The 24,165-nt window shown below is 37.1% G+C and overlaps 3 protein-coding genes across 9 annotated transcripts in view; 1 reads left to right on the top strand and 2 right to left on the bottom strand.

Annotated features, from left to right (window-relative positions):
• Nucleotides 1-61: 61 nt before the first annotated feature.
• On the bottom strand, nucleotides 62-3,963 carry LOC117163232 (coiled-coil domain-containing protein 43). The gene is made up of 4 exons (XM_033345319.2): nucleotides 3,830-3,963; nucleotides 1,513-2,715; nucleotides 819-1,207; nucleotides 62-741 (listed from the first exon to the last, which is right to left on the bottom strand). Exons 2-4 carry the CDS (start codon nucleotides 1,675-1,677, stop codon nucleotides 669-671), a joined length of 627 nt encoding a protein of 208 aa, XP_033201210.1. The 5' UTR covers nucleotides 1,678-2,715; nucleotides 3,830-3,963; the 3' UTR covers nucleotides 62-668.
• A 113-nt stretch (nucleotides 3,964-4,076) lies between these two features.
• On the top strand, nucleotides 4,077-9,370 carry LOC117163229 (neither inactivation nor afterpotential protein G). 7 transcript variants are annotated; one of them, XM_033345309.2, is made up of 9 exons: nucleotides 4,077-4,210; nucleotides 4,964-5,166; nucleotides 5,727-6,086; nucleotides 6,917-7,090; nucleotides 7,211-7,364; nucleotides 7,456-7,577; nucleotides 8,117-8,300; nucleotides 8,394-8,616; nucleotides 9,175-9,370. In XM_033345309.2, the coding sequence occupies exons 1-9, from the start codon at nucleotides 4,090-4,092 to the stop codon at nucleotides 9,308-9,310; spliced, it is 1,677 nt and encodes a 558-aa protein (XP_033201200.2). In that variant the 5' UTR covers nucleotides 4,077-4,089; the 3' UTR covers nucleotides 9,311-9,370. The 7 variants fall into 7 exon arrangements, with proteins under 7 accessions (XP_033201200.2, XP_076483985.1, XP_076483983.1 ...); XM_076627868.1 differs by having other exon boundaries at nucleotides 4,163-4,210; nucleotides 4,921-5,166; XM_033345310.2 differs by lacking the exon at nucleotides 4,077-4,210 and adding an exon at nucleotides 4,226-4,387.
• Nucleotides 9,371-9,603: 233 nt separating this feature from the next.
• Nucleotides 9,604-24,165, bottom strand: part of chinmo (Chronologically inappropriate morphogenesis) — a 76,624-nt gene continuing 62,062 nt past the window's right edge. The window contains exon 7 of the mRNA XM_033345315.2: nucleotides 9,604-23,478. Coding sequence (XP_033201206.1) covers nucleotides 23,246-23,478 — 233 coding nt within the window. The 3' untranslated portion in view covers nucleotides 9,604-23,245. The remainder of the gene's footprint in view (nucleotides 23,479-24,165) is intronic.

Genomic DNA, 24,165 nt, shown 5'->3' with positions numbered 1-24,165 from the left:
CATTAGCAAAAAGTTTGTAAAGTGCAGGGCAATAATTGTAATCGTCTAATTTATTCGGATATAGTTTGAATGAATGTTTAAATGGTTTATTTAATGCACTAGTCTTAAATACATAATTTATATAATGAGAAAAAGGAACATATATATATACACTACTAAGCATAATAAGTACAAATCATTTATCTGTATTCGGATTATCACTGTTCTACATTGATTATAATGCAGTTCCACGTCGATGTTTCAAATTGACTTAAAGCGATATAAATACAAATGATAGAGAATACGATCAGTTCGAATTTTTCAAAAGAAAATAAAAAAGAATGAGTACAAAATCATTTTAAAGAAAATTACATTTTACAGAAATTTTCAACAGACAGAAGGCACAGGATGCAATGTTTTACATACATATACATATGATATAGTTAACATTATTACATAGAATTAACATTTTTTGCAAAACGCGTATATTTTGATGCTTGTCTCATATCGTGTTCATTTAGGATATGCATTCTACACACACAAATTTCTAGCAAAGAATTACTAAATAATTTAAGTAATTGTTGAAGAACATTGCATGCACAAGAATAAACATAGATATTTATGTACGCCGATTTGCATTTGATTATTTCATATTTGGAAGTATAACTTAATATCCTCTTGTCCCAATGCTACCTTCTCCGTTCTCCTTTTTGTGTTTTTCGTTTCTCCTTCTTCTCTTCTCTTAACTGTTTCTGTTTCTCTCTAAATAAGGGTAACATATTTATTAATAATAACATATTATAGTTTTATATAAAAAGGGCAATTTATCGAAAACATACCGATCTTCTTTGTCTTTCTCTTTTTTCCTCTGACTCTCCAACTTAGCTTTTTCCCTCTTTTCTCTCTCCTGTTGAATTATAGCAGCTGTATTTGTATTCTTTTCGATTCCACAGTCTCCACCACTTGCACCATCCTCTTCTCCATCTCCTTCGCTGTTCTCTTCTTCTGACATTTGACTGTACTGTGCAAGAATAGCTTCTCTTATTCTCCTCTCCTCTTCTGTGTAACTTCTTTGTGTCGTAGTTGGAAGAGACTGAGATTCCAACATTCTTGCTAATCTGACATCCACATCTTCTACTGGTACTTTTGGAGCACTAACTTCTTCAACAGGTAGACACTCAGCCCAAGCTTTTAAAATTTCAGTCACAAGTTTGCTAATGTTATCGTCCTGGAACATAAACAAGATATAGAAATATTTCTATCTTACAAATGAAGAGTATTACTTGTGTAACATCACTTAATTGCTCATTGCATATCATCGAATTATTAGGATGTTAAAGAATATAGCGAATATCTCAATCATATTCAAGCAATCATGCATGGAAAAGAAATGCACAGTGTGTCGAATTCGACGAAACACATGCGAGTTAACAAGGGAGAAAATAATAATAATTCTGTTGTTATTTTTGACCGGCTAATACACGGCTACGAACAGCAAGCATATTCTAACCTCACAATCCGTGTGCTCCTCACCGTTATGCCCGCGAGTATGACTTCAAGGGCTTCGGTCTTCTCATCCTCCGTTTCATCACCTTCTAAAATTCCTTTGATGTATGATCCAAATACACCTTCATCAGTATTTAGAGCTTGTAATTTTTTGCTGAGCCAAGTATCGAAAGAATTCGTTGCGACCGCCATGTTCGGCTGTTTCACTTTCCCAAGTCCTTCAGTTGGCAACACGGCTAAGCCAGTTCAAAGCGTTTCTAACAGAGATAAATAGGGATATCGCTAATACTTATGGATGACATTCTGCCAAAAAAATGGACACTAGGAATAAAAGCGTTTTGTGGTCAATGTTGTACTATCATCGAGTTTCGTCTCCGATACTCTACTGTTAACAGAAAACTTATTTAAAAAATAAGCACACAATTTCGTTTATTTTTATGATGAATGTAATAATAGTATAAATAAGTTACTTTTTTTATTTTAAGCAATCTAAACAATTCCAAACCTTCTCGATTTTAAAAAGGAAAGGGTCTGGTGTCCGTGAACGAAACGTGGAACAAGTGGCGAGATCCCTTTGCAAAAATTTTTTCATCTGAGAAAATTTTCTATTTTTAATTACTGAACTTTTCGAAAGCTATGTATGCAGATATTTTTCCTTCAATATACAATGCTATTACTGCCACATTTTTCAGCAGCAACAATCTTCGTAGTTAATCTGAAATTTTCTTGAATACAGTATCCTGTCTTCCAGATCCGGATCGTCGTGCTGAATTCCGCTGCCAGATTTCACAGGTTTTAATGTACCTGTATCCCGCGATCGTTGTACTATTTTGCAAAATATCTTTGTGCTGGGTATAGTCCTATTAGGATATTTTGCGTCATATAAACATTGCGCTTTAGTGCTATTGCAGCTTGCTGCACCGTAACAAAAGTACATGTCTGAGAGTTCTCCACATATAATTTCCAATTCCAAATCCATTTCATAATAAATATGGCGATATAAATGATAAATGACGTATAGTACTGCTACATTGCATGCAACACTCACTACGAACAATGCACACAAGTAACAGTCTTCTAACTTAATATTTTTAGTTCTCTGAAAGCTTCTTGTCGATTGTTGAAATGATTCACATATTTCATTTGCGAACATTTTCTTGTATTTGTTCCACTCCACTTGGTGCCAAAGCTTCCTTATATTCTCCAATATCAGTCACCTTTTTTGATTATCTGCAAAGGATTCGTTTGTTCTAGTCATATTTCCTGCTTGATTTTATTTGGCGTTACAAGGAAACGCGCGCAACTGTGACTTGCTCGTCTGTTGTTTGTTTATATTTGCGTAGAATTAAGACGAACATCTGACCACACGTTTGTTCCGTACGAGCGATTCGCACTCGGTCCGATGCGGCACTCGACTAATTTGCTATGGTAAATTGTTGATCGACGCGAGATGATTCTTGATTGCGACAGACTAGCCGTTCAACTAATAATAAATACTTGCCAAAGAGATGATTAGAAAAGATAAGTAGATGCACTCAGACTTCCAGTTCTGCCGAAGACCAGCCGGTTTTTGAGACTTTTAAATGACAACGTATATTTTTTATAACATTTAGATCCAGTTAAACCCTCCGCGTTTTTCCTTGTCTTTATACATACAATATTATACATACGTCATATTTTATCTTATTTTATGTTATAATATCTTAAAAGAATATTTAAAAAATTTCAACGACCATCTAATAACATCACAAATAAATGGATTACCGATGCACGATAAGATATCTATTGAGCACCTTTCTCTATATTATATTTCGACTTCTGGCCGTCAGATAACAGCATACGATAAAATATCCATAAAAGTAAACTCGCGATCTTTAAATATTCATAGTCTCTTTTCCTCGTATAATCTAAATTCTACTATTTAAAAATGCATTTCAAGACGCTCGAATGAAAACAAATTATTAGACCTTAGTTGGTAAAGTCGTAATCACGATACCGACCTTTCCTACGTATCCAGTCTATCGCAGAGCGCCAATTACATTTGACGACAACGTGTTTCTTAATAATATTAAGTTAAACTTAACGCAAATCAATATCATCTCATTTCGCTAATTGACCTCCTGACAATGCACATAAAAACTGTACAATATCCATAAACTTTACACGCGCAAAATATTTAAAATAACGATCTTTTTAACGCTTTAAAACTAGTATTAGTTCGAATTCCACTCGTCAAAAATCACACGTTACGAAAAGACGATAGAAATTCGGTCTATGCCAAAACGTAGTTCAGCGAAATATCAGGCAATTATTAATGTACAAGTAATAATGCGGAGCTACACACATTGCATCCATTCATATTAACCGCCCCTAAATTCTCTTATTTCTATTATAAGTATGTAGTTCTATTTAGACGGCAATTCACATTTTGTTGCCATTATGTTTCTGTTGTGACAGTCTAGTTTGGTTACTATAAGCGGGTATCGATTGCGAACGGAAATACTAATTTAATATTGGAATTACTGTGCACCCCGATCGTTGTTAGTCCATCACAGTACTGTCAGTGACACTGATCGCGAACGGACCGTGAATATCTTAACAACGATGTGGAACTACGTGCTAATCTCGACCCTCGTCTTATTCGCGTCATTACTGTATCACTGTTATTTCAACGGTCCAACCAGCATTATCGAGCTTCCTAATACGCATTACGATTACATAATCGGTAAGTGGTGAATTTTTCACCGGACAATGTCGGTGACTGCGATACCGTTCGAGTTTCAACTTTTATCCGAAGGAAGCGGGTACGCGGAATGTAACTAATTAATCTCTTGATCCGGGCTTTTAATCGATCGATGTAGATGCATGATCGACGTGAATTGACTTTAACGTGTAACCGAAGGTAACATGGTAAATTGAATTACGAAATAAATTTTCATGATGCAATCTAGTATTGTGATTGCGGCTGTATATGGATATAATTTGTTATTTCTCGTTCTTGTACGTGGAAGCTGGTTTTTTCGGAGAATTGTGAAAATTTAAATGATGTTAAATTGATGTTTTAAATCGATAAAGAAGTGTCAAGTGATATAGGGGGCAACATTGAGAAATATGGTTTATTAATTAATTTTAATATCGTAGGTATTATGTAATGATATAGAATCCATGTAATATATTGTTTTTAAAAGTAAGATTGTGTAAAGTTTGAATAATTAATTTGCACATATTTACTACATATGATAAATTCTTTTTATCGCATATTACAAAATATTAATCTTAACATAAAACTAATATTTTCTCTAAGTTCATAAATACAATGGAACATTGGTGTTTACAAATTTGTAACAAAATTATATTTCTATTATACTATATATATAATTTGACATTTATATTTGACGTATATTTTCTATGGTAACTTTTCTTCTTCATGTACAGCAAGGATGATGATATATTGACAATTGAATTTTTACTTACGAAGTTGGTGCTGGAACAGCAGGATGTGTGCTGGCGTCACGGCTTTCCGAAATTTCGAACGTGTCGGTTTTGTTGGTCGAAGCAGGAGGACATTTCGGATGGATATCGTCCGTTCCAATTTTGGCACCAATTATGCAAAAGACTGACGTCGACTGGTCCTATTCCACGGAACCGCAAAGGTTCTCTTCCAAAGGATTTTGGAATCACGTAAAGGAAAATTGAACATCTTCAGATCACCATAAGAAACCTTATACAAACACAGATCTTCCATTTTTACGAATCAAGATTTTATAATTTATACTATAAAATAGTTAAAATTTTTCATTTTTCATTTTAAAGCTGAACTTTGGATCCCAATAATTCCATAATATCCCTTGATTATAACATCTTGAATCGGTTAAAAAATTAATATTTTAATTGTCATTGAAAAATGTGAAACAATGCAACGTGCACTCATATTTTTCAATACATTTAAAAGATATAAAGGCTGGTACAGTTAAAACGAAACCCGAAATAAACGATATTTTTCGCGAATAGCATCGTTTCAATTCTATAAATTTTCCTCAATATGTAGCTGGATGGATTTAAAATTAACAAAAATTCGCTGATTCTTAAAAAATTCTTCTTAATAATTCTTAATTCTTAAAGAATAATTCTTAACAAATATTTCATTCGTTACGAGAAAAACTTGATTTTATAAAATGTACCGTTTAAAGTCCACGTAGTATCAAGTTCGATTGATTGAGAAAGATTGGATTTTATCGTAGATACAAAAGATACCAAGAGGCAAAGGGTTGGGCGGCAGCGGCCAGATAAATCACTTGGTTCACTCCTTCGGAAAGCCGGAAGATTACAAAGCCTGGCCGAGAGGATGGTCACACGCCGATCTACTTCCGTACTTTAAAAAGGTGTCCGATATCATGAACGTAATGTCCAGCCCGGAGGAAGAATATCTGGCGCAAGCTTTTCTCATGGCGGAAGAATCGTTGAAGTTGAATAATGTGACTCTTCAAAAGGGGATGTACACGACGAAAAGAGGTTCCCGCTGGAGCACGTTTAACGCGCATTTGCAAAATGCCTGGAATAGAAAGAACTTGCATATTTTGATAAACACGTTGGTTTCCAAAGTGAGATTTTATTTCTTCTTCTGTCTTTTCTTTTAAAAGCATCGTACGATAGAACTGCGTTTATCTAAATTTTATTTCTGGCATTTTTATTATACAGGGTGGTTTTATTACACAGGGTGATTCTATGCGAAATAAGAAGTCGAACAAATTTTTCGTTTGAGGATTTGTTTTCGAGAAAATCAACTTTGAATGCTTTGAATGCTCGGTACGCGTGCATTTTATCACGTCTCGTTATAACGGATCTCACTGTAGATCGTTGTCTCGATGGAAGAATGAAAAAAAAAAAATTAAAAAAAATTTGTATTCTATATTTTCGACTTCTTTTTTCGAGTAGAATCACCCCCTTTCCGTTTGTACCACCAGTTACCAACCATCCTGTAGATTATTACAGGTATTTTATTATACGGTGGCTATAAAAGGTATCTTTGGAAAAATCTTATTTTCCAATATTTTTACCATCTACCAGGCTTCATTATCGTAATATTAAAATTGTTTTAATGTAACATCGAATGATATGAAATTTAATATATCTGGGCTTGACTGATCAGAAAATAAATACTATAATCAATACGATGGTCTAAAAGCATCTTTTGTAACCACTGTAGGTTTTAGATCTGTACAGTTTAATTGGTTGCGAAGATTAAATTTGAATGTAATAGTCGATCTATGTCGTATTTATATACGATTATTAAACACAACAGAGTAAACGATGGAACCTGGTGATTTTTAACAAGAGTTAAACTTAAATAATCCCCTGAATATCATTCTCGATGATAAAATATATCAACGTGTGAATCAAACGTTCGAATACATCGTTCGTAAATTTCCAGGTACTTTTCAAAGAGAATTTGAACGCAGATGGGATCAAGGTGATTTACAAAGATGGATCGGTGGGAAATATCGCTGCGAGAAAAGAGGTGATCCTTTGTGCCGGTGTTATCAATAGCCCTCAATTGCTTTTGCTTTCGGGAATCGGGTCAGCCGAAGAGCTTGACAAATTTCAGGTGATGAATCATTTGATCTTTCTCCAAACTGAATCTCCGAAATGTGATATCGTAATCATTTTGTACGAATATTTCCTACGAATATGGTTACGTGCAATCAGAGAGTAAAGATATTTTTAGATACCAGTGGTGAGCAATGTTCCGGAAGTGGGCAAAAATCTGTTTGACCATCTTCTTCTTCCGCTCTATGTTAATCTACAGGCAAGAGTAAGCATAACTCTGTACAAGTTACAAACGCTTCCTGAGGTACTAAATTATTTCGTCTTTGGAAGAGGTATCAAATTATCTTAACGTTGTTCTTTTACGTTTTACGATATATTGTCTGAAATTTTAATCTTTTTTTTTTTCTTTTTTTTACTGTTAAGGATGGTACGCGACTAATGGTATAATGGCGACGGGTCGTGCCAATGATAGCGGAGTTATGCTTTTTGGTATGGGTTCAACCGATGAAAAAATATTAAGGAGTTTGTCTAATTACAAAATAGAGGTAAGCAGAACGCCATACTAAATTTCTAATTCGACATCCGTGTGTTTATTTCATGCACATCCTACGTCGCTTAGCATTTACTGTCGTTCGAAGAGGATTGTTTTGAGATCAATTTTTTAACAAATTATCATTTGTTATTACTTCCTATATATTTTATAGTTTGATATAACATAATCGATGAAATTTGACCAATGTAATCGTAACGGTCGTATCTCATTAGAATACTAATAAAATTCTCAAATGTTCGTGTATGATTTTTTATAAGAATTTGAATAAGAATTTGTACAAGATTTTGAAAACAACATAGATCGATCGAAGTTGAATAACTGAAGCAAGTTTATGAATATTTGAAATCGTTTTCTACGATTCAACGTATTGAAAAAATAAAATTGTGAATATCCAAACATAATGCAAAATTATATAAATTGTTACAATTTGATTAAAATTAAAAGATATTTCGTCCGGAGTAGCATAGAAAATTTTATTCTATAAAAACCATACTCTCTTCTTCATGATTCTAACTAAACGATAATAAGTAGCATTACAAGTCGATGTATCCATCCTACGACAACAACAGTCGCGAAGGATTCCTATTTCTATCCTACTGTTTACAACCAAAAAGTCGTGGTAGCATTTCACTGAGGTCTAACAATATTCGCCATCATCCAAAAATCGACCCTGCTTACCTTCAGCACTACGACGACGTTCTATGCACTTACGGAGGTACGCAAATCTTTTTTATCGCGACACATCATCTTTCTTTACCGTGTATTTCTTTTTCCATCGCACTTTGCATGATGAAGGCGAATTTTCCAGCGATAAACTTCGCTCTTCAGACGCTCGAGACGCCCAAGTTTCGTGAGTATGGCGCGAACGTTCATCATCCCGATTTAGAAGAGTGTCGACATTTGCCACAAGACTACCGGGATATCGAATACACGGAATGCGTGCTGAGAGTCGGTGCTCTCACCAGTTATCACGTGTGTGGCTCCTGCAGGATGGGCACCGATGATCGTGCAGTCGTCGATGAGAAATTACGGTAAGAAAGTTGAGCTTCGTTCTGGAGCGTACTAAATTGCTAATTTTCTATTTTTATAACGTACGATATTTTTCAAGTGAAAGTAGAGTCCAGAAAGTAATAATTTCGTTATTTGCTTTCTTACAATACATTTGAGATAATTCTTTTATGCAGATTTGAAATATCGTATTGAATATACAGGGTGGTTGGTAGTTGGTGGTACAAGCGGAAAGGAGGTGATTCTACGCGAAAAAAGAAGTCGAAAATATAGAATAAAAATTTTTTTTTTAAATTCTTCCATCGAGACAACGATCTACAGTGAGATCCGTTACAACGTACCGCACGCGTACCCAGCGAAAATTCAAAGTCGATTTTCTCGAAAACAAAGCCTCAAACGAAAAATTGTTATTCTATATTTTCGACTTCTTTTTTCGCGTAGAATCGCCCCCTTTCCGCTTGTACCACCAGTTACCAACCACCCTGTATACATAATGTTTTATTGTGAATTATTTGACTCATTAATAACGATATCGTGATATGGGGAACAGATTTAGGTGAGCGTAAATCCTTCTGTTACAGAGTGAGAGGTGTCAAAAGACTGAGAATAGTCGATGCCAGTATATTACCGTCTCCCATTTCCGGTAATCCAAATTCCGTCGTAATTGCCATTGCGGAACGAGCAAGCGATTTAATTCTCGGTCGCACATTCAATTAGTAAAATGTATTTATTCTACTGCGTTAAAATGACAAATAAATATATCATCCGTAAGAATAAGTCGAATGCGATTAATTAAAGCCTGAACTTATACCTTACGATATATAGAATTATTATTTTGTTATTCTTATAGTATATAACGATATAGTATATTATTGTACATATTATCGATGCTTTCAATTGTCGATTTATACAAACTTTATATTATGTATATAAAGTTTGAAGAATATTATCGAAGGAGATACAAAGTAACAATCAAGTGGGAAAAGGACAGGGGAAGAAAAGATGCCTGGTCAGATTTTTTGTAATTTATAATTAATGTTTTCTTGTTTCACAGTAATTAAACAGTTATTAATAGTCTAATTAAATTTCGATTAATTTTTATACAAACAAAAAAGAGGATGAGTTACACTCAACTCGGCGTAGCACAAACCCCTGCCACCCTGTTCGCGCTCGGAGAAAAAAGAAAAATAAAAAGAAAAATGTATCGTAACGCCATACTTCGCGTTTTCATTCGTCATTTCATTTCACTTTTTATTTCCCCTCCACGCTTACCTATCCAAAGTAATTTATCATAACACGTAATGAATCATGATTATAATCATCATCATTTCAACCCAGTTCCTGTCCGGGATCGTTGAAGATGGCAGAGTTTCGACTCGTTCTTCGTTTCAATTCCACTTCCATGCCTCTTCTCTCTCTCTCTCTCTCTCTCTCTCTCTCATCGCCTTTTTTCTTTTTCTTTTCTCTCTCCCGTTCACGCATCCTCAAACAATCATTTCACTCTCATACTATCCCTAACATTCGTATCAAAGCGTACCTAGTCATCTTCAACGTATTAAAAATGCATTTCGAACGGGTTTCACAAGGATCAATTTCGAAAATATTTCGAATATTCGGATTATGCTAGAAATGAATTTTTAACACGTCCCGAAGCACATTCACGCGTCGTCATGCACGCACTCGCACACAGGCGCACTGTTTCCCGTATAAATAAAATAATTCTGTAAATAGAATGCAAAAGTATAGATTTTGCATACACGAAAAACGCAACTACGGTTTGCGCGCTCCGTTCACGCTGGAGGCATCTGCCATTTTGCCGCCTCCGCTCGTACACTCTTTCATTACGTATTCTTCGCGTTCCTTCTCGTATCCACCACGCACCTTCCTCTCATTTCTCTCATAATCGTAACGCAAAACTTAATCTTTCAACTTAAAAACAAAATTGGTAACCACCGTGTACGATCTGCGGTGCAAGCCACGATCTTTCTCTATTCTTTCGAGATAAAATACACAACAAGAACGGTCGTTTCTGCCGAATCGATGCCGACGAGGAGAACACGCGGACCGACGATTACGTATATTGAATACGCGATCGATGTCGAGACGACGAGAATTTTCATCTTCATCGAGGAACGTAAAACTTCTGCGATAGAAGCGTCGTTCCATACGCTGCTCCTTTGAACTCTTCCGTAAAATCATACGTATAAACAAAAAAATTTGAAACAAAGCATCACTGTTTCCGTTTTCTTTCCAAAGGAACGATCGATCAATCGAATTTTCGTTAAAAAGGAAACTGAAATATATAGACAATACTGCGAAACATTAATGCGAAATAAAATAACTGGCTATCGATCGAACCTTCAAATAATTTCCCGACGCTTCTTATCTTCGAGTTTTACATTCTCTAGCGTTCTTAAAGCGGAAATGCCCAGGGTACATCCCCTCGACATCGTCGATCCTCGTTTATCCCTTAAACTAGTCGACGTTAAGTCGAAATTTCGCTCGCGAACAAGAAGAGGAGAAACTGGAATATGGCGTGCACCGCGTGATTCAGCGATTTACAAATCGCGTTTATTCTATTAATTCTTTCGTCGTTTCTTCGCATCTTCTTTTTTTTCGTCCTCTTCTTCGTATATGCGTGTCTGTGTACGTTCCTATGTTCCTGTCTGTCTGTCTCTATATGTGTCTCTGTGTGTGTCCGTGTATGTATGTATATTTATATATATATAATATATAATATTCCATTTTTAATTTATATTTTTCATCTTTTGTCGTTCGACTTGCAATGTCGCATCGCGGGGCGACGAGTTCGGGGCACGCTTATGATCTAAACAAGTACCTTCTTAATATTACATATAATATACTCTATCTATTTATATATTTATATATTTATATATATATACCATTTTATATTTATATTGAAAAAATCAGTGTACTCTCTTTCGTTCTATCAATAGGAATAGTTATCGATTAATTTGAAATTGCGTGTAACTTAGACGCGTCCAGCGCATAGAAACATAAATAAATAAATATGAACGGATGTTATTTACATAAACTCGGTCGTCTGAAGGGAGGATAGGATGGAAAGATTAGGTTAGATTAGGTTTGGGGAGTTGATGGGGGGCGGGGCAGGAGGATCGTATGTTTGAGGAGGCAGTTTCGAAAAGGAGAAAAGGGGTGGAGAAAAGGTGGAAGAACGGAGGACAGTGCTATTATCCGATATATTTATTCGCGGCAGCTATAGTTCTTCTTCGTCGTCATCATCATCATTATCATCATCATCATCATCATCATCATCATCATCGTCGTCGTAATCGTTAAATCTCTCTTATATCATACAATATAATTATTACTTTTACGTATATCCGATTTTGTTGCGGTTTTCTGATTTTGTTTTCTCTTACATGCTCTTCCATATTTGTTTTTCACTTTTCATTTCCTCTGTATGGTACAAAAAAAATGAAACGCACGGTATTACGCCGAGCGTCGCGTAGAAAAATAATACTTCTCACAATCATTGGGACACATGAGAAAGAAAAACCGAGAAGGAACCGTAAGCGACACACAATTGTACGAACGTCATTTGTAATTAACGTGATCGTCTATGCGTACCGTAAATGTATTTTGTGTGTGTGTGTGTGTGTGTGTGTGTGTGTGTGTGTGTGTGTGTGTGTGTGTGCAAGTGTATGTGCAAGTGTATGTGCACATTGTGCGAGTGTATATGCGTCTGTATGTACGAGCTTATGCGTGTACGTGTTAGCTATGTATACGTGTACGTTTGTTTCATTGAGGTAGAAACGGTTTCGTATACACCTACTATTATTACTATTACTATTATTATTATCAGTAGAAAGATTATGTGATAGATGCACGAGAATTGAGATGATGGTTTGTTTGTCCGTTTCTTCCGAGTATAACGAAATTCCCAACGTAGGACGAAAGGGGCAGGTGTATTACTTCGTGGTGAAGAAGATATTAGGAGGACGATGATGGGAAGTGGAAAGTAAAAAGAGATTTCATTGAGGAACGAAACTGAACCATGTCGTGGACAATAGCGTTTGAGAATAAAATGCAACCGGACGAATGTTCGCATTTGTTTACGTGTACAATCGATCTTTTACTTCTTCTTTATTATACAGAAGAGGAGGAAAGATGTTTGCGAAAAGACGAAGAACGATAAAGTCGTAAGCAAAATATAAAACTTAGGAATAGAATCCTATTTAAAATTTTTTCGAAAAGATCTTGTAAAGATGAAAAAAAAAAAAAGAAAAAATAGGAGATTTCCATACGAAGTGGTAAGCAGAACGCTTAAACTGAATGTCTAGTGAGATGAAGATTGGAACGGAATAAAAGAAGAAATGTTTCGTTATCGTGCGTTATCATAGAAAGTTCGTACGAAATGTACGTTCCGCTTCCTTAAAATAGACAAAGAGAAAGAAAATGAAAAAAAAATGTTCGATAAGGGAACATCCGACCGGCAGAGAAACATCACGTAACAAAACGGTCAACAAAGAACGAACACATCTTAACAAGAACACTTATAACCACGGTGGAATGTGCCGTGGCGCGAAATTCAAAAAAGGTTAAGGAATAAAGTCTGACGCGTCCGATGAACCTAACCTTAGACGAGTGATTGCATCGCGATGAGAAGTGTTGGATGGAGATGGATCATCGAAGGAAATTGTTCAGCAGCGCTCGATAAGGATAAAGAGACTAAAACAATTAACAAATCCGTGAATCGAAAGAAGTACGCGACGAACAAGCAACGTTCGTCGTTCCTTTAACGCGGAATCGTCGTTACGATACATAATTCCCGCGTTAATTGGCTCATTATTTAAGCGACACTTGCTTCCTCTCCCACAAACGTATCTTCCTCTTTGTTAGCGCAACGATATCGCTACCGTAAAGCGCTCTTTCTGCTCTTTGTTCGCCTATAATGAATGAAACGGCGAACGGAAGCGAAAACCACTCTAACGAGCATGGCCGCTATTTAACAGAGAGGAGAAAGAACGAGCAAGATACGTGAGAACGAAGAGGAAACTGGTCGTTCGAGCACTTAATTAATCTTTTGTATGCGTAATTAACACACGGTGCCATAAGTAACGTAGCGTCGTCGTGCGCGAAACACGTTTCATATTTTAATGATTCGCGGCGGCGGTTATCGTTAACAACAAGTTAGTTTCTTTCTGACGAAAGACAGAGAGAAAAGGGGAAAAATGAGATAGCAAGGAGGGACGAGCGAGAAAGAGACAAAGAGAAACGGCGTACAAGTTACACCGGATCGATCCCTACTATACACTCGACTATTGCATCGCTTGATTATTGATTTATGTTAATCTTATCGACTATTATACTTTGTAGTTTGTACTTGGTTTTCATTATTCCTGAGAAAAGGACACCGTGGAGTACGAGTTGCGTCGTCTCGATCAACGACACCGAACCCGTTTCGAATTTTTTTTTAATTCTGATCTCTGTTTAACTATCGTCTGTGTTTTCCCATCTTTCTTATTTTTTTTTTTTTTTTTTTTTTGTTTCTTACTACAATTTGTTTCTTTTCTTTTCTTGCCATCGTCGTTTTCTTTAGAATACGTCGGACCGTATGCCGATCATCGACACCTCTGGGACGTTTGATTCTATCGCAAAATACCGTTTTCTTTTTCCTTTTAAATTGTGTCATCTTTTATGTACAGAGATTTATTTTAAGCTTCTATTCATTTCTTTTTTTTTTTTCTCTCTTTTGCTTTCTTCTGCACCCTGTATAGCTTGTGTGAGGTAGCATTTGTACTAGTGTGTATGACGAAGTATTGTGTTCCGTTACTGTGATGAACGGCAGAACTTGCATCGGCGAACCGATCACGGAAGGATTCGATTACTTAGTGGCAGTGACGAGTTTCACCAGTCTTTTCATCCTTTCTGCTATTAACACTCGTACATAACAAGCATTCGGACCTATTTCCTACGTATCATTTGTAAATATTTGCATTTATATCGTTCTTATCTATTCTCTGCGTTTAAGTCGTTCTTATATCATATCTGAACGATTAAGAAACATATAAAGTCGGCTGCAAACACAGCAGTCTGTAGTAAAACAATCTCAACAACTCTGTAACTATAATATCAACTATTGCGAGCTATTTGGTATAAAGTACGATCACATGGAACAGTCGGTGAACAATCAGTTCTTCTGCAATTCCAGATAAAGGAAAGAGGATTCACGAGGATCACATGAAACGGGACAAGTATAGTTAAAGTAATGGGCGATCGATCTCCCTGAAACTGATATGTAATGGGTATTTAAACTTCCGGCACGTTCGCTGCTTAAAGTAAACGTGTCCTCCTTCCTTTCCTGCGTATCACAGAAATATCGATATCTCGTCGAGTGGATAATGCGTCTCGTTGCATAGATTAAACTTCGTCGATTCTTCTTGTAACATAGCTATCGTGTAACATGATGTTTCATTATTATTAGATTTAGTGCAAACGAGCCAGGTGACGTCGTTGCGATTTTTTAATGTAATAGCGATGCAAAAAAAGAAAAAGAAAAAATACGGTAGTTTTATATTCTTATAATAGCAGGGCAGAGACAGTCGGTCTATTGCATCATTCAGAAATAAAAACCCGACGAATCGTATAGCATTGCTTGAAAATCGCAATGACGTTGCTTCGCTCAGTTTCACCAGATCTCGAAGAAAGATGAAATGTTAAAAACTGTATATCGACGACTTTTATCGATCAACGATCAACCACGATCCATCGAACAGGATTATACGCCTCCTCATCCAATCTGTATACAACATTCAGCATAATAAACGGCGAGATCGAGAAATGCAGTGTTATCGGCTTAATTAAATCGCGTTCATCGAACCCTTGATCGTTCTACCGATGCCCATCTCTCTAGCCGTCCAAATTCAACTATATTATATAAAACCCATCATCATCATCATCATCATCATCATCATCATCATCATCATCATCATCATCATCATCATCAACATCATCATCATCATCATCTTTATCGTCGTCGTCATCGTCGATCAGTATCGTAATTGTGATCGTTTCTTTTAATACATCGTGTATAGTAAGTTTACAAAAATCTGCGATCGTCATCTGTTTCATCATCGCGTTTTTCCATCGATTACTTCATTTATACCCCTTAACGCATTATAGTTTACTTTGTACTATAAGTCGCGACCGCTCAAACGTTTATCCCCGTTCGAGGATCGCACGCCACCGAAATCGAAGCCCCGCTGCGCGACAATATAAGCCCTACAGTTTTACAATATTATAATCGTAATCGTAATAATCGTCAATCGATTAATTCGATCTTGCCGCCAAAAGAAAAAGAAGATGTAGGTTCGTTACGTAATGTACGTTCCTTACGTTCTTATTAATGTTATGCTTTTTTTTTTATACTTTTTCGTCACGTTTAAATATGCTTATGCGTGCGTGATACATGTACTATGCAATCATTATCAACTATGGTATAGTACTATTACTGTATTTTTTTTCCTTTTTTCTTTTCTATACTATACAACGATCAAACGGTATAGTATAAGTAGACAGTGCACGCGCAGTCCAGGTGCAGCGACAACATCGACCCTTATCCTCCTTCGTTTTTCACCGCGAGCATGCAACAATCTCCGCCGATCCTTAATTATTTTCCACGGCGACAGCCTCTCCGTCGTCACCCTTTCATTCCCCCAACCCTTGTTTTTCGTTCGCTTCTGCCAATGTTCTTATTCTACCCCCGACAACTGTACCTACCCACCCACACGATCTCAGTTGCCAAACATCAGTGACGAAGGATTACCATCTCTTTTCTTATTCATATATTTTTTTCATTTTACGTTTTTTAAATCGTGGAAAGCCCGTTTACACCGCGAGTCTCGGTCGCGGGTGTCGAGCGTCCTTTAAACGCGGTTTATTCCTAGTTCATTTACTTTTCGCCGATTTCGTACCGATTTTTTTAGCGACCCCTACCGACTATCATCCTAATTTTCTGTCCTTCCTTGAAAGTCAAGAGTCTTTCATCGAACTCTCCGCTGTCTAACGTCTTTCTACCCCTTTTTAAGTCACTATCCTTGTTTTTCTAATTTCTCTTTCTTCCTTCTCCGCAACGCCCGTGATTCACGCGGGAAATTCAAAACGATTCGGTCGACCCGCGGTGTAAAGCTCGCCTCGCCAAGCTGTGTCACACACGACATCTATTAAAGGATTTTCAATCCGTAAAACACATATTATAGAAACAACATGCAACATTTTATCCTACGCCGTGATACAATAATGGTACATACGTGTGCGTACGCTGGCGCGTGGCTTCGCAACGTGGATATATGCACGCTAAGCGTACGCACGATACCGCGCCCCTCCTATATGCGTGTGCCTATGTGTGTTTGTGCTTGTATACACGTGTTCGTGTGTGCGTGTGTATGTGTTTCCAATCACACCGGGATACGGTCAGGCAGCGCGGAACTTTACGCGGAAAAACGGGACGTTGAAAACTACTCTCGCGAATCGTGAGTTGATTTCAAGTAACATTTCCAATATAATTTCGTGATCTTCGAAACGATCGAGAAACTTCGTTATCGAAAATAATATTAGAGAGGAAAGAAACACGTGTAAAAATAAATTTGAAAATATGCGACTTTTGAATCTCGTTTCTTTTTCCTTGAGATTGAAAAGTGTTTTACTTATGAAAGAAATTATGACAAAGGACATTTGCAAAGAGATCGAGTACGAAACGGAAAAGAAAAAGCAATTCGAACACAGGAGAATTGTGGATATGGAAAAGAATTGTACGCGATTCATAATTCGACGAATAGCAAAACGCGAGTGTAAGTTTAGTCTGGTTTCAGATCCAGCGATCTTTCACTTTCGTTTCCATCCCCTGCCCAAACACGATCGATTGCTCGTCACTCGTTACTCGATTCATCAACTTCGTATATATACACCTGTATATACATTGTACACGCGTGTCTTTACGTATGCAAATTCGTAACAGCTAACGACGAAGCAACTAAAAAGAACATGGCTTTTTAGCCCCAAACCTCTTAAACATTCGCAACTGTGAACGTAAACGCATTATCCTAAGCGCCCGAATTTTCGTTATGAACGTCACCCCAAAATTACCTAAAAGAGAACGAAAACAAAGAAAAATAGTAGGGAACGATATTAGATGAAATAAAAATGAAAGGAAACGCTTAAGAAAAGTGTAAACTTAATACTAAAGTTTGTACGATCTTAACATTACTCCCGATCTTTCGTTTCGTTCGTTTCTGCTTGGCAGAGTAGCCGAGAAAAGTTAAAAAAAAAAAAAATGAAAAAAAAAGAAAAAGAAGACGAGGAAAAGAAAAGAAAACGTGTATACATTCTTTCGGCTTAATTTAAAAGAAAACAAAAGAAGAGACAAAGGAAATAAAATTTAACCAAAGTACGTATGCGTAGCAAAATTATTTACACTCGTGATCATATATGCAAATCGATCGTTTTGCGACGTATCCCGTGTACGTTCTGTGTGTTTTTCTGTTTCGTACATAAACGTGTATGTACGTGCAGTGTAGATGTGTGTGCGCGTGTGTGTATGTTCCTATCACATACGTAAACGACACATAACACTTTTGAATAATACCCCTTCCCGCAGCGTCTTCGTTTTTTTGCTTTTTGTTTTCAGGCCCTCTCGTCCACCCTCTATGACTAATTTTCACGTCGTCTAAAATGTTTTTATAGCCCCATCCTCGAGAAATTCACCCTTTAGTCAGCCCTAAAAGAACATCGGTTATCACCCTCGCGTCCGGATCTAAATAATTTGCCCTCCTAAAAACGTCTCGTATGGTTTTTCCTTTTCAATCCCCATTTTTGTTCCTTTCATTCGTCAGCTTTCGAGCTTCTTTCTTAGAATGTTCTTCGTCCATTTTTTTTATTTTTTTATTTTTTTTTTTTTTTTTTTTTTTGTTATCAACCCCTTCGAGATGATCGGAAAACATGATCCGCGAAATTCGTCGACGAAACAAGCACGCGTGCACTCGAAACACTTTTCGCTGATTTGATATTTTCACTTGGATTTTCTCCATTTTAGACCCATTTGTTGAAAACCTCTTCGCTCTCGCCAATTAAACCTGTGCACTGCACACTCGCGATATCTTTTTTCAGTTCACATATTTTTCGTTTTGTTCATGATGAAACAATACTTTCGTTTGTTTCCTTTGTTTCTCACCTGATTCCGTTCTTCTTTCTTTTTCTTTTTCGTATTTCTCTGACTGAAAAATCGTGATCGGTCCGAGGAACCAGACTTCGCTTGCCAAACGATGAAATCGCCGCGTTTCTTTATTTGTAAATTGTCACGCAGTCTCTCGCGCTCACGCACGCACACACACGCGCGTACTCACATTCACGTGTCTCACTGTGCTTATATAGTGGAAAGTTATTAGATAATGGTAAGTTATTACATATACAGTTGTGTACGTATGCGATAATGCAACTTCGTAAAAAAACGGATCTACTATATAATCGTATGTAGAGCTTATATATCACGTGTGCTTGCGATCCTTGAAGCTTTTCGTCTATCAGAAATTCCTCTGCTAATACGGCACTTGCGTTAAACTAATGTCTATGAAATGAAATTGTTTGAAAGTTCGAAGGAGACGTCGTTTGTACGATCTGTAAATGGTAGAACGAAAACGATCTTTCACAAATTCTACGAACGATTACAACGCGAAGATCGCGCGAAGAAAATGTGATAAGTTCGTCCTTTCAAGTTTCTGTTTCGCAAAGTATTTTCTCTGATGATACAATTGTAAATGAATATAATATTTCTAAGGTAAGTAATAAATCCTTTTGTATGAAACCAAATGTACAACTAATGTTGCAGCACTGAACGCTGTTTTTTCAAATATCATGATATAATGATACATATTGAATTCGTAGAAGCAAATATACAACAATTTCGATAATATTGAGATTAGTTATCAGAAAATTGTTTCGTTGAAAAACAGAAAATATAACTCATCATATTCTTCGTATGTGTTGAATGACAGCAAGTTTGGAAAATAAATATTAATATTGCATGGAATTTCGATGAAGAGCTTCAAGATTCACGCTCGTACCCTGTATCTCAGGGTATAACAGCAGGAGAATAATCCCGACATTAACCGGACGAGTAGTGGCGGCTGTACGGAATGTACAGATGTTATTCTATCAGTGGTCTCTCAGTGTTCCCTGTGTTTTGTATGCATTCTTATAAAAAACGATGAGGTAGTACTGTCATACGTATCGTCATTTGGCAGAATACGCGAACGATCCGGTTCGCGATTTGATATCGTATTTAAGAAAATAAGAAAAACGTAACAAAAAAAAAAAAAAGAGAGAATTATGCGGAGAATGTAGAAACGTAAAAAGAACACATGCAACGCGAACAAGAAAATACGGGAAAGAACGAGACAACGAAAACGGAAACGAAACAAATAGTTTCCTTTTACTAATATATTCTAAATCTTTTACGACCATTTAAATACTAAATAATCCCCTATTAACTATTGTCTTTGATATCTTAAGAAGATAGGCGTATCGTTGTGAGATAACTCTCGTTAAACTCTGATTTTCCTCTGTAACGTAACAAGCAAATAAAAATAGGAGGAAAAGAGATGAGCGAGAGAAAAGACAAGATACTGACGGATATGAAGAAAACGATGATAAACGAATAATAATAATAATAATAATAAAAAAGGAGAAAAAAAACGGCTGGGAGTTTGTAATAGTGGAGAAAGAATAAAAAGAGAGAAGATAGAAGTCTGTAATATAAACGTGTGAAATACTGCAACAAGTAATATTGTGGTGCTATCCTGACTAGGAGTATCTATATATCTATTTATAGGTTAAATCGTTAATAATAAACTATTGCATTGATCACATTCTATACAACCGGTATCTAAGCAATTATTCCCTATGCTTTCTTGTTCGTCCTGGTCTATTGGTTTCATAATTATATCACCTATTATATATTATCCTCGACTATTGCTTCGGACAAAAGTCCGCTATTTAAACATTGTAAACAGGTAACAAAGTGGTAGTGATTGTTCTTCGTGACGTACAACGCGTCACGTTTGAGATCTTTCTAAGCGAATGCGATTGCTTCGTGATTCTTCATCGATCAGGTAAATATAAACGTACTCGCTAAAAAATCTTGGATCTCGTATTATAATACGTAGCACGTGGAACGCCCTGATTTTTCACCAGGAAACTCCTGTTCGTGTATAATAACGATTAAGAACAGGCGTCCCTTGGTTATATATACAGTGCGTTTAGAGAGATATAAAAAAACAACGTTCTTACAAAAAGGAAAGATCAGTTCTTCTCTATGTATCTTAACGATTATTGCTTATTTTCTCGCGCGATACGAACCTCCGCTTTGCACGCATTCACCAAGAAGAATCTACACACGTGGCCTACATGATATATTTAATAATATGGTAACTCGACAACCTGTCCATTCTTTATCATTGTAGTTAATAATCTCATAAATTCTTTATAAAACGACGGTATATCTATATAAAAAGAAGAGAAGAAAAACGTAAAAGTGGAGAAGATGGTATGCGTCAGTGTCGGTTTTACAAGAAAAATCTGCATCACTCTATCTCTCTTTTCCGGATATGTGTGCTTTTTTTCACGGATGAAGTGTATGTCGTCCGTCGTCTCTATGTTACCGTCTCGTGTGTGGAGATGCGTAAAAAAATAATAGAAATTCGATTACCTATCCTGAGTAGAAGAATGTACGATCGAGAAAATGCGATTTAATTTCTATGTTTCCTTTCTTTGTGTTCTCAGTTTGTTTGGCACTAACGCGTACGTGTTTAAGTTGTAAAGTGTTGAATTATGTTCGGATATCACCCGTGTCTTGACCCTAGGCTCTCGACATCAACAGCAATAATAGTACCAGTGTTATTTCTCCGCGGTAGAATCGGTAAAAGTATCAATATATAACAGCGTTTCAATGCATTGTGATCTGGTAATCAGTTCGATAATTCTTAATAATCCATCGGTAACATGATCGTAACTATCGAATAAAATAAAGTAGCGGCAGTAAGTAGACGCTTCATTCATTTAAACCTATTTCTCGTAACAGCGCTTGCACCGTTTTCATTTATATGTTCGGTATATTTATATTTATACTATATATATTAATCGGTATTCGTACGACTCCTTAAAACGATCCTGATCGTTCACGCGAGGAGTCGTCGAAAAAATATGGTGAAGAATTGTATAAATACATATATATGTATATGTAAACCACAAAGCAGAAGGGCGAGAAAGATAATAAAATAAATCGAGAACTACTGGCTTACGGTAGTACGATTCACCTGAGATATGCGTCTTTTTTTTTTTTCTTCACTTTCCTCGTAATCTACTCGCTTAATCTCTCTTGACATTGTGAATCTGCGTTTCAACATGCTTTCAACTATTCGCGTCTTTTCTTCGGTTTCGATCTTTCGGCGTTACGCTTGTCTCTAACTTCCCTATCTTTTATCGCGCTCTTTTAAAAACTGTTTTTCTTCAGCTTTCTCTTTTATAGTTAATAACTCTTACTCGACGTTGCACTTTTATTGACTAGTTTTGTGATTATCCAGCGTTATTTCGCGAGCGTGTCCGAGGCGCGACGAGCTTTCATCTCCCTCAATCCCACCCCTAATCATCCCACTCGTACCTTTGTGCGAGCTACGCGAGCAATCGGACGTCGACGTTTTTCCAAGCTTCACTCTTCTACCTTCTTCTATCTTCCTGTATCTTCCTTTGCCTTCTTTCATCTTCCCTCTCTTCCAATGCTAACCTCCTTTATGATCCGATTAGTGCGACAATTTTTTCTACTACATCTGGTCAACAACCTCTGTCGCATCCAAGTTCACGCCACGTCCATCCTCCACAATTTATCCCAGGAAACGCAATTCGTATCCGCAAAAGCGTACCAAGCGTACCAAGCGTGCCAAGAGCGTGCAATCGTTAGAGCAACGTGAATCTTCAAAGTAGCGGTAATCCAAAACACGAAGAATCTTTTGAAAGTCCAGCATCCATCGAGTCTTCGAGTATGTGTCAGTGATCGTATGATGCGATCGAATAAGTCGAACGCCACGTCTAATCATCTGTATAAGCGGTAAATTTATCTAATTCTTCAGCTCGATTCTCTGTGTTCCGGCGGTTGCTCTTTCGTAGTGACGCTCTCGAGACGCTTTCGGCCGGTGAATCGCTCAGCCGAAAACACGACTGGTGTAATTGACAACTATTAGAATCGCCGAGACGAGACACAGCGGGACAGTTCCTTTGTCGACCTCGCTGTCAAAGCGTCGGTTGACTTCCGGCGCAACGCTGTCAATCGCAGCGTGGCGATTTCGCGGAGGAAATGTTTAGTCCCGAGCGCCACTCGGATGCTACATGGGATGGGGATGGCGTTGACCGACGTTGGCCGAGGGAAAAGGTGGACAGACCTTCACCCTCGTTGCTTCTTCCTCGTTCCAGCATTCGTGGTATTTCCGTTTCGTGCCACTCGCAGGTAACTCGAGTAGCCACAGGGCTGTCTTCGATGTCATCGCGACGATGACAGCGACAACCACGATGACAACGACGAAGACGACGACGACGATGACGACGATGACAACGAGGACGCCGTTACTGCGGCACCGTGTCTGACATTGAGTGGTTTGTTTGTTGAAAGGCCTTCAGATTCAGTTCGGCCTTGTGCTCCCGTGCGATGTGCCGTCTGACGGTATTGTTCCGCGTGAACGTCCGCGAGCAGAACGGACACGGCACCCTGATACCCTGGTGACGCTGCCGTATGTGGGCTCGCAGATTCGTCTCGTAGCCGTACAGCTTCTCACAGTATGGACACTTTAGTTTCTTCCCTGCAATCACGGATATTCATAGTGTTATTAGTGCGTTCATTTGAGAAAATGTATTTTTTTAAACAATTCTTTTATCATATAGTGAAAATATCAGCTTCTTGACTGATACAAGGGAAATAGGTATTGTTATTTGGTAGCTTTTACTTCTACTTAATTTTGTTAAATTAATTTAGTAGTTTTGTTATTCGTTATTGGTTGATTGTAGCGTAAGTTGACTCGGACAAGATTTATCTAACCCATTTCTGTATTTCTTTCAGCAATTCTTTCATTTTCTGGTATTATCGTTTGCAGTATTAATGAGTTGATCTGAGGAAAGATATTTGGGCGGTTTTTTAAACTCATGACGAGCTCGTATGTCTATGTTTTCTTTAACTCTGTGGCAATTGTTTGAATGGGTCTATCATTTTTGTTATATTTTTCGTAAGGATAAATTTTATTTTTAAATTTATCACTTTTTCAGTTTCAATCGTTTTATTTGTTTTACGGAGATTACAGCAAATAAAATTTAACTTCCATCGGCAAAGATGCCGAGGAACGCGTGAAGATTCCCATTCGTCACGATCGAATTGAGGGCAACATCTACAGACCTTACCATTTTCCCTAGGCTATGTGAAACCAGTCGTTAAATACTAGAAACTACCGTGAACACGAATATTCCGTGCTTTTATTTCCGTGCTATTCCGTTTC

Source organism: Bombus vancouverensis, chromosome 2, assembly GCF_051014615.1.
Source record: "Bombus vancouverensis nearcticus chromosome 2, iyBomVanc1_principal, whole genome shotgun sequence".
Classification (NCBI taxonomy): domain Eukaryota; kingdom Metazoa; phylum Arthropoda; class Insecta; order Hymenoptera; family Apidae; genus Bombus; species Bombus vancouverensis.
Note: the sequence above shows the minus strand (reverse complement) of the source record. Positions and strands in the feature narration are given on the sequence as shown.

Bases quoted from the DNA above. Each gene is read 5' to 3' on its own strand.
- LOC117163232 (XM_033345319.2), bottom strand. From the start codon at position 1,677: ATGGCGGTCGCAACGAATTCTTTCGATACTTGGCTCAGCAAAAAATTA. The intron at 1,208-1,512 runs GTGAGGAGCACA...TTTATGTTCCAG, and splicing joins TCATACTCGCGGGCATAACG to GACGATAACATTAGCAAACT. The intron at 742-818 runs GTATGTTTTCGA...ACCCTTATTTAG, and splicing joins GAGAAAGACAAAGAAGATCG to AGAGAAACAGAAACAGTTAA.
- LOC117163229 (XM_033345309.2), top strand. From the start codon at position 4,090: ATGTGGAACTACGTGCTAATCTCGACCCTCGTCTTATTCGCGTCATTA. The intron at 4,211-4,963 runs GTAAGTGGTGAA...TTACTTACGAAG, and splicing joins GCATTACGATTACATAATCG to TTGGTGCTGGAACAGCAGGA. The intron at 8,301-8,393 runs GTACGCAAATCT...CGAATTTTCCAG, and splicing joins CGTTCTATGCACTTACGGAG to CGATAAACTTCGCTCTTCAG.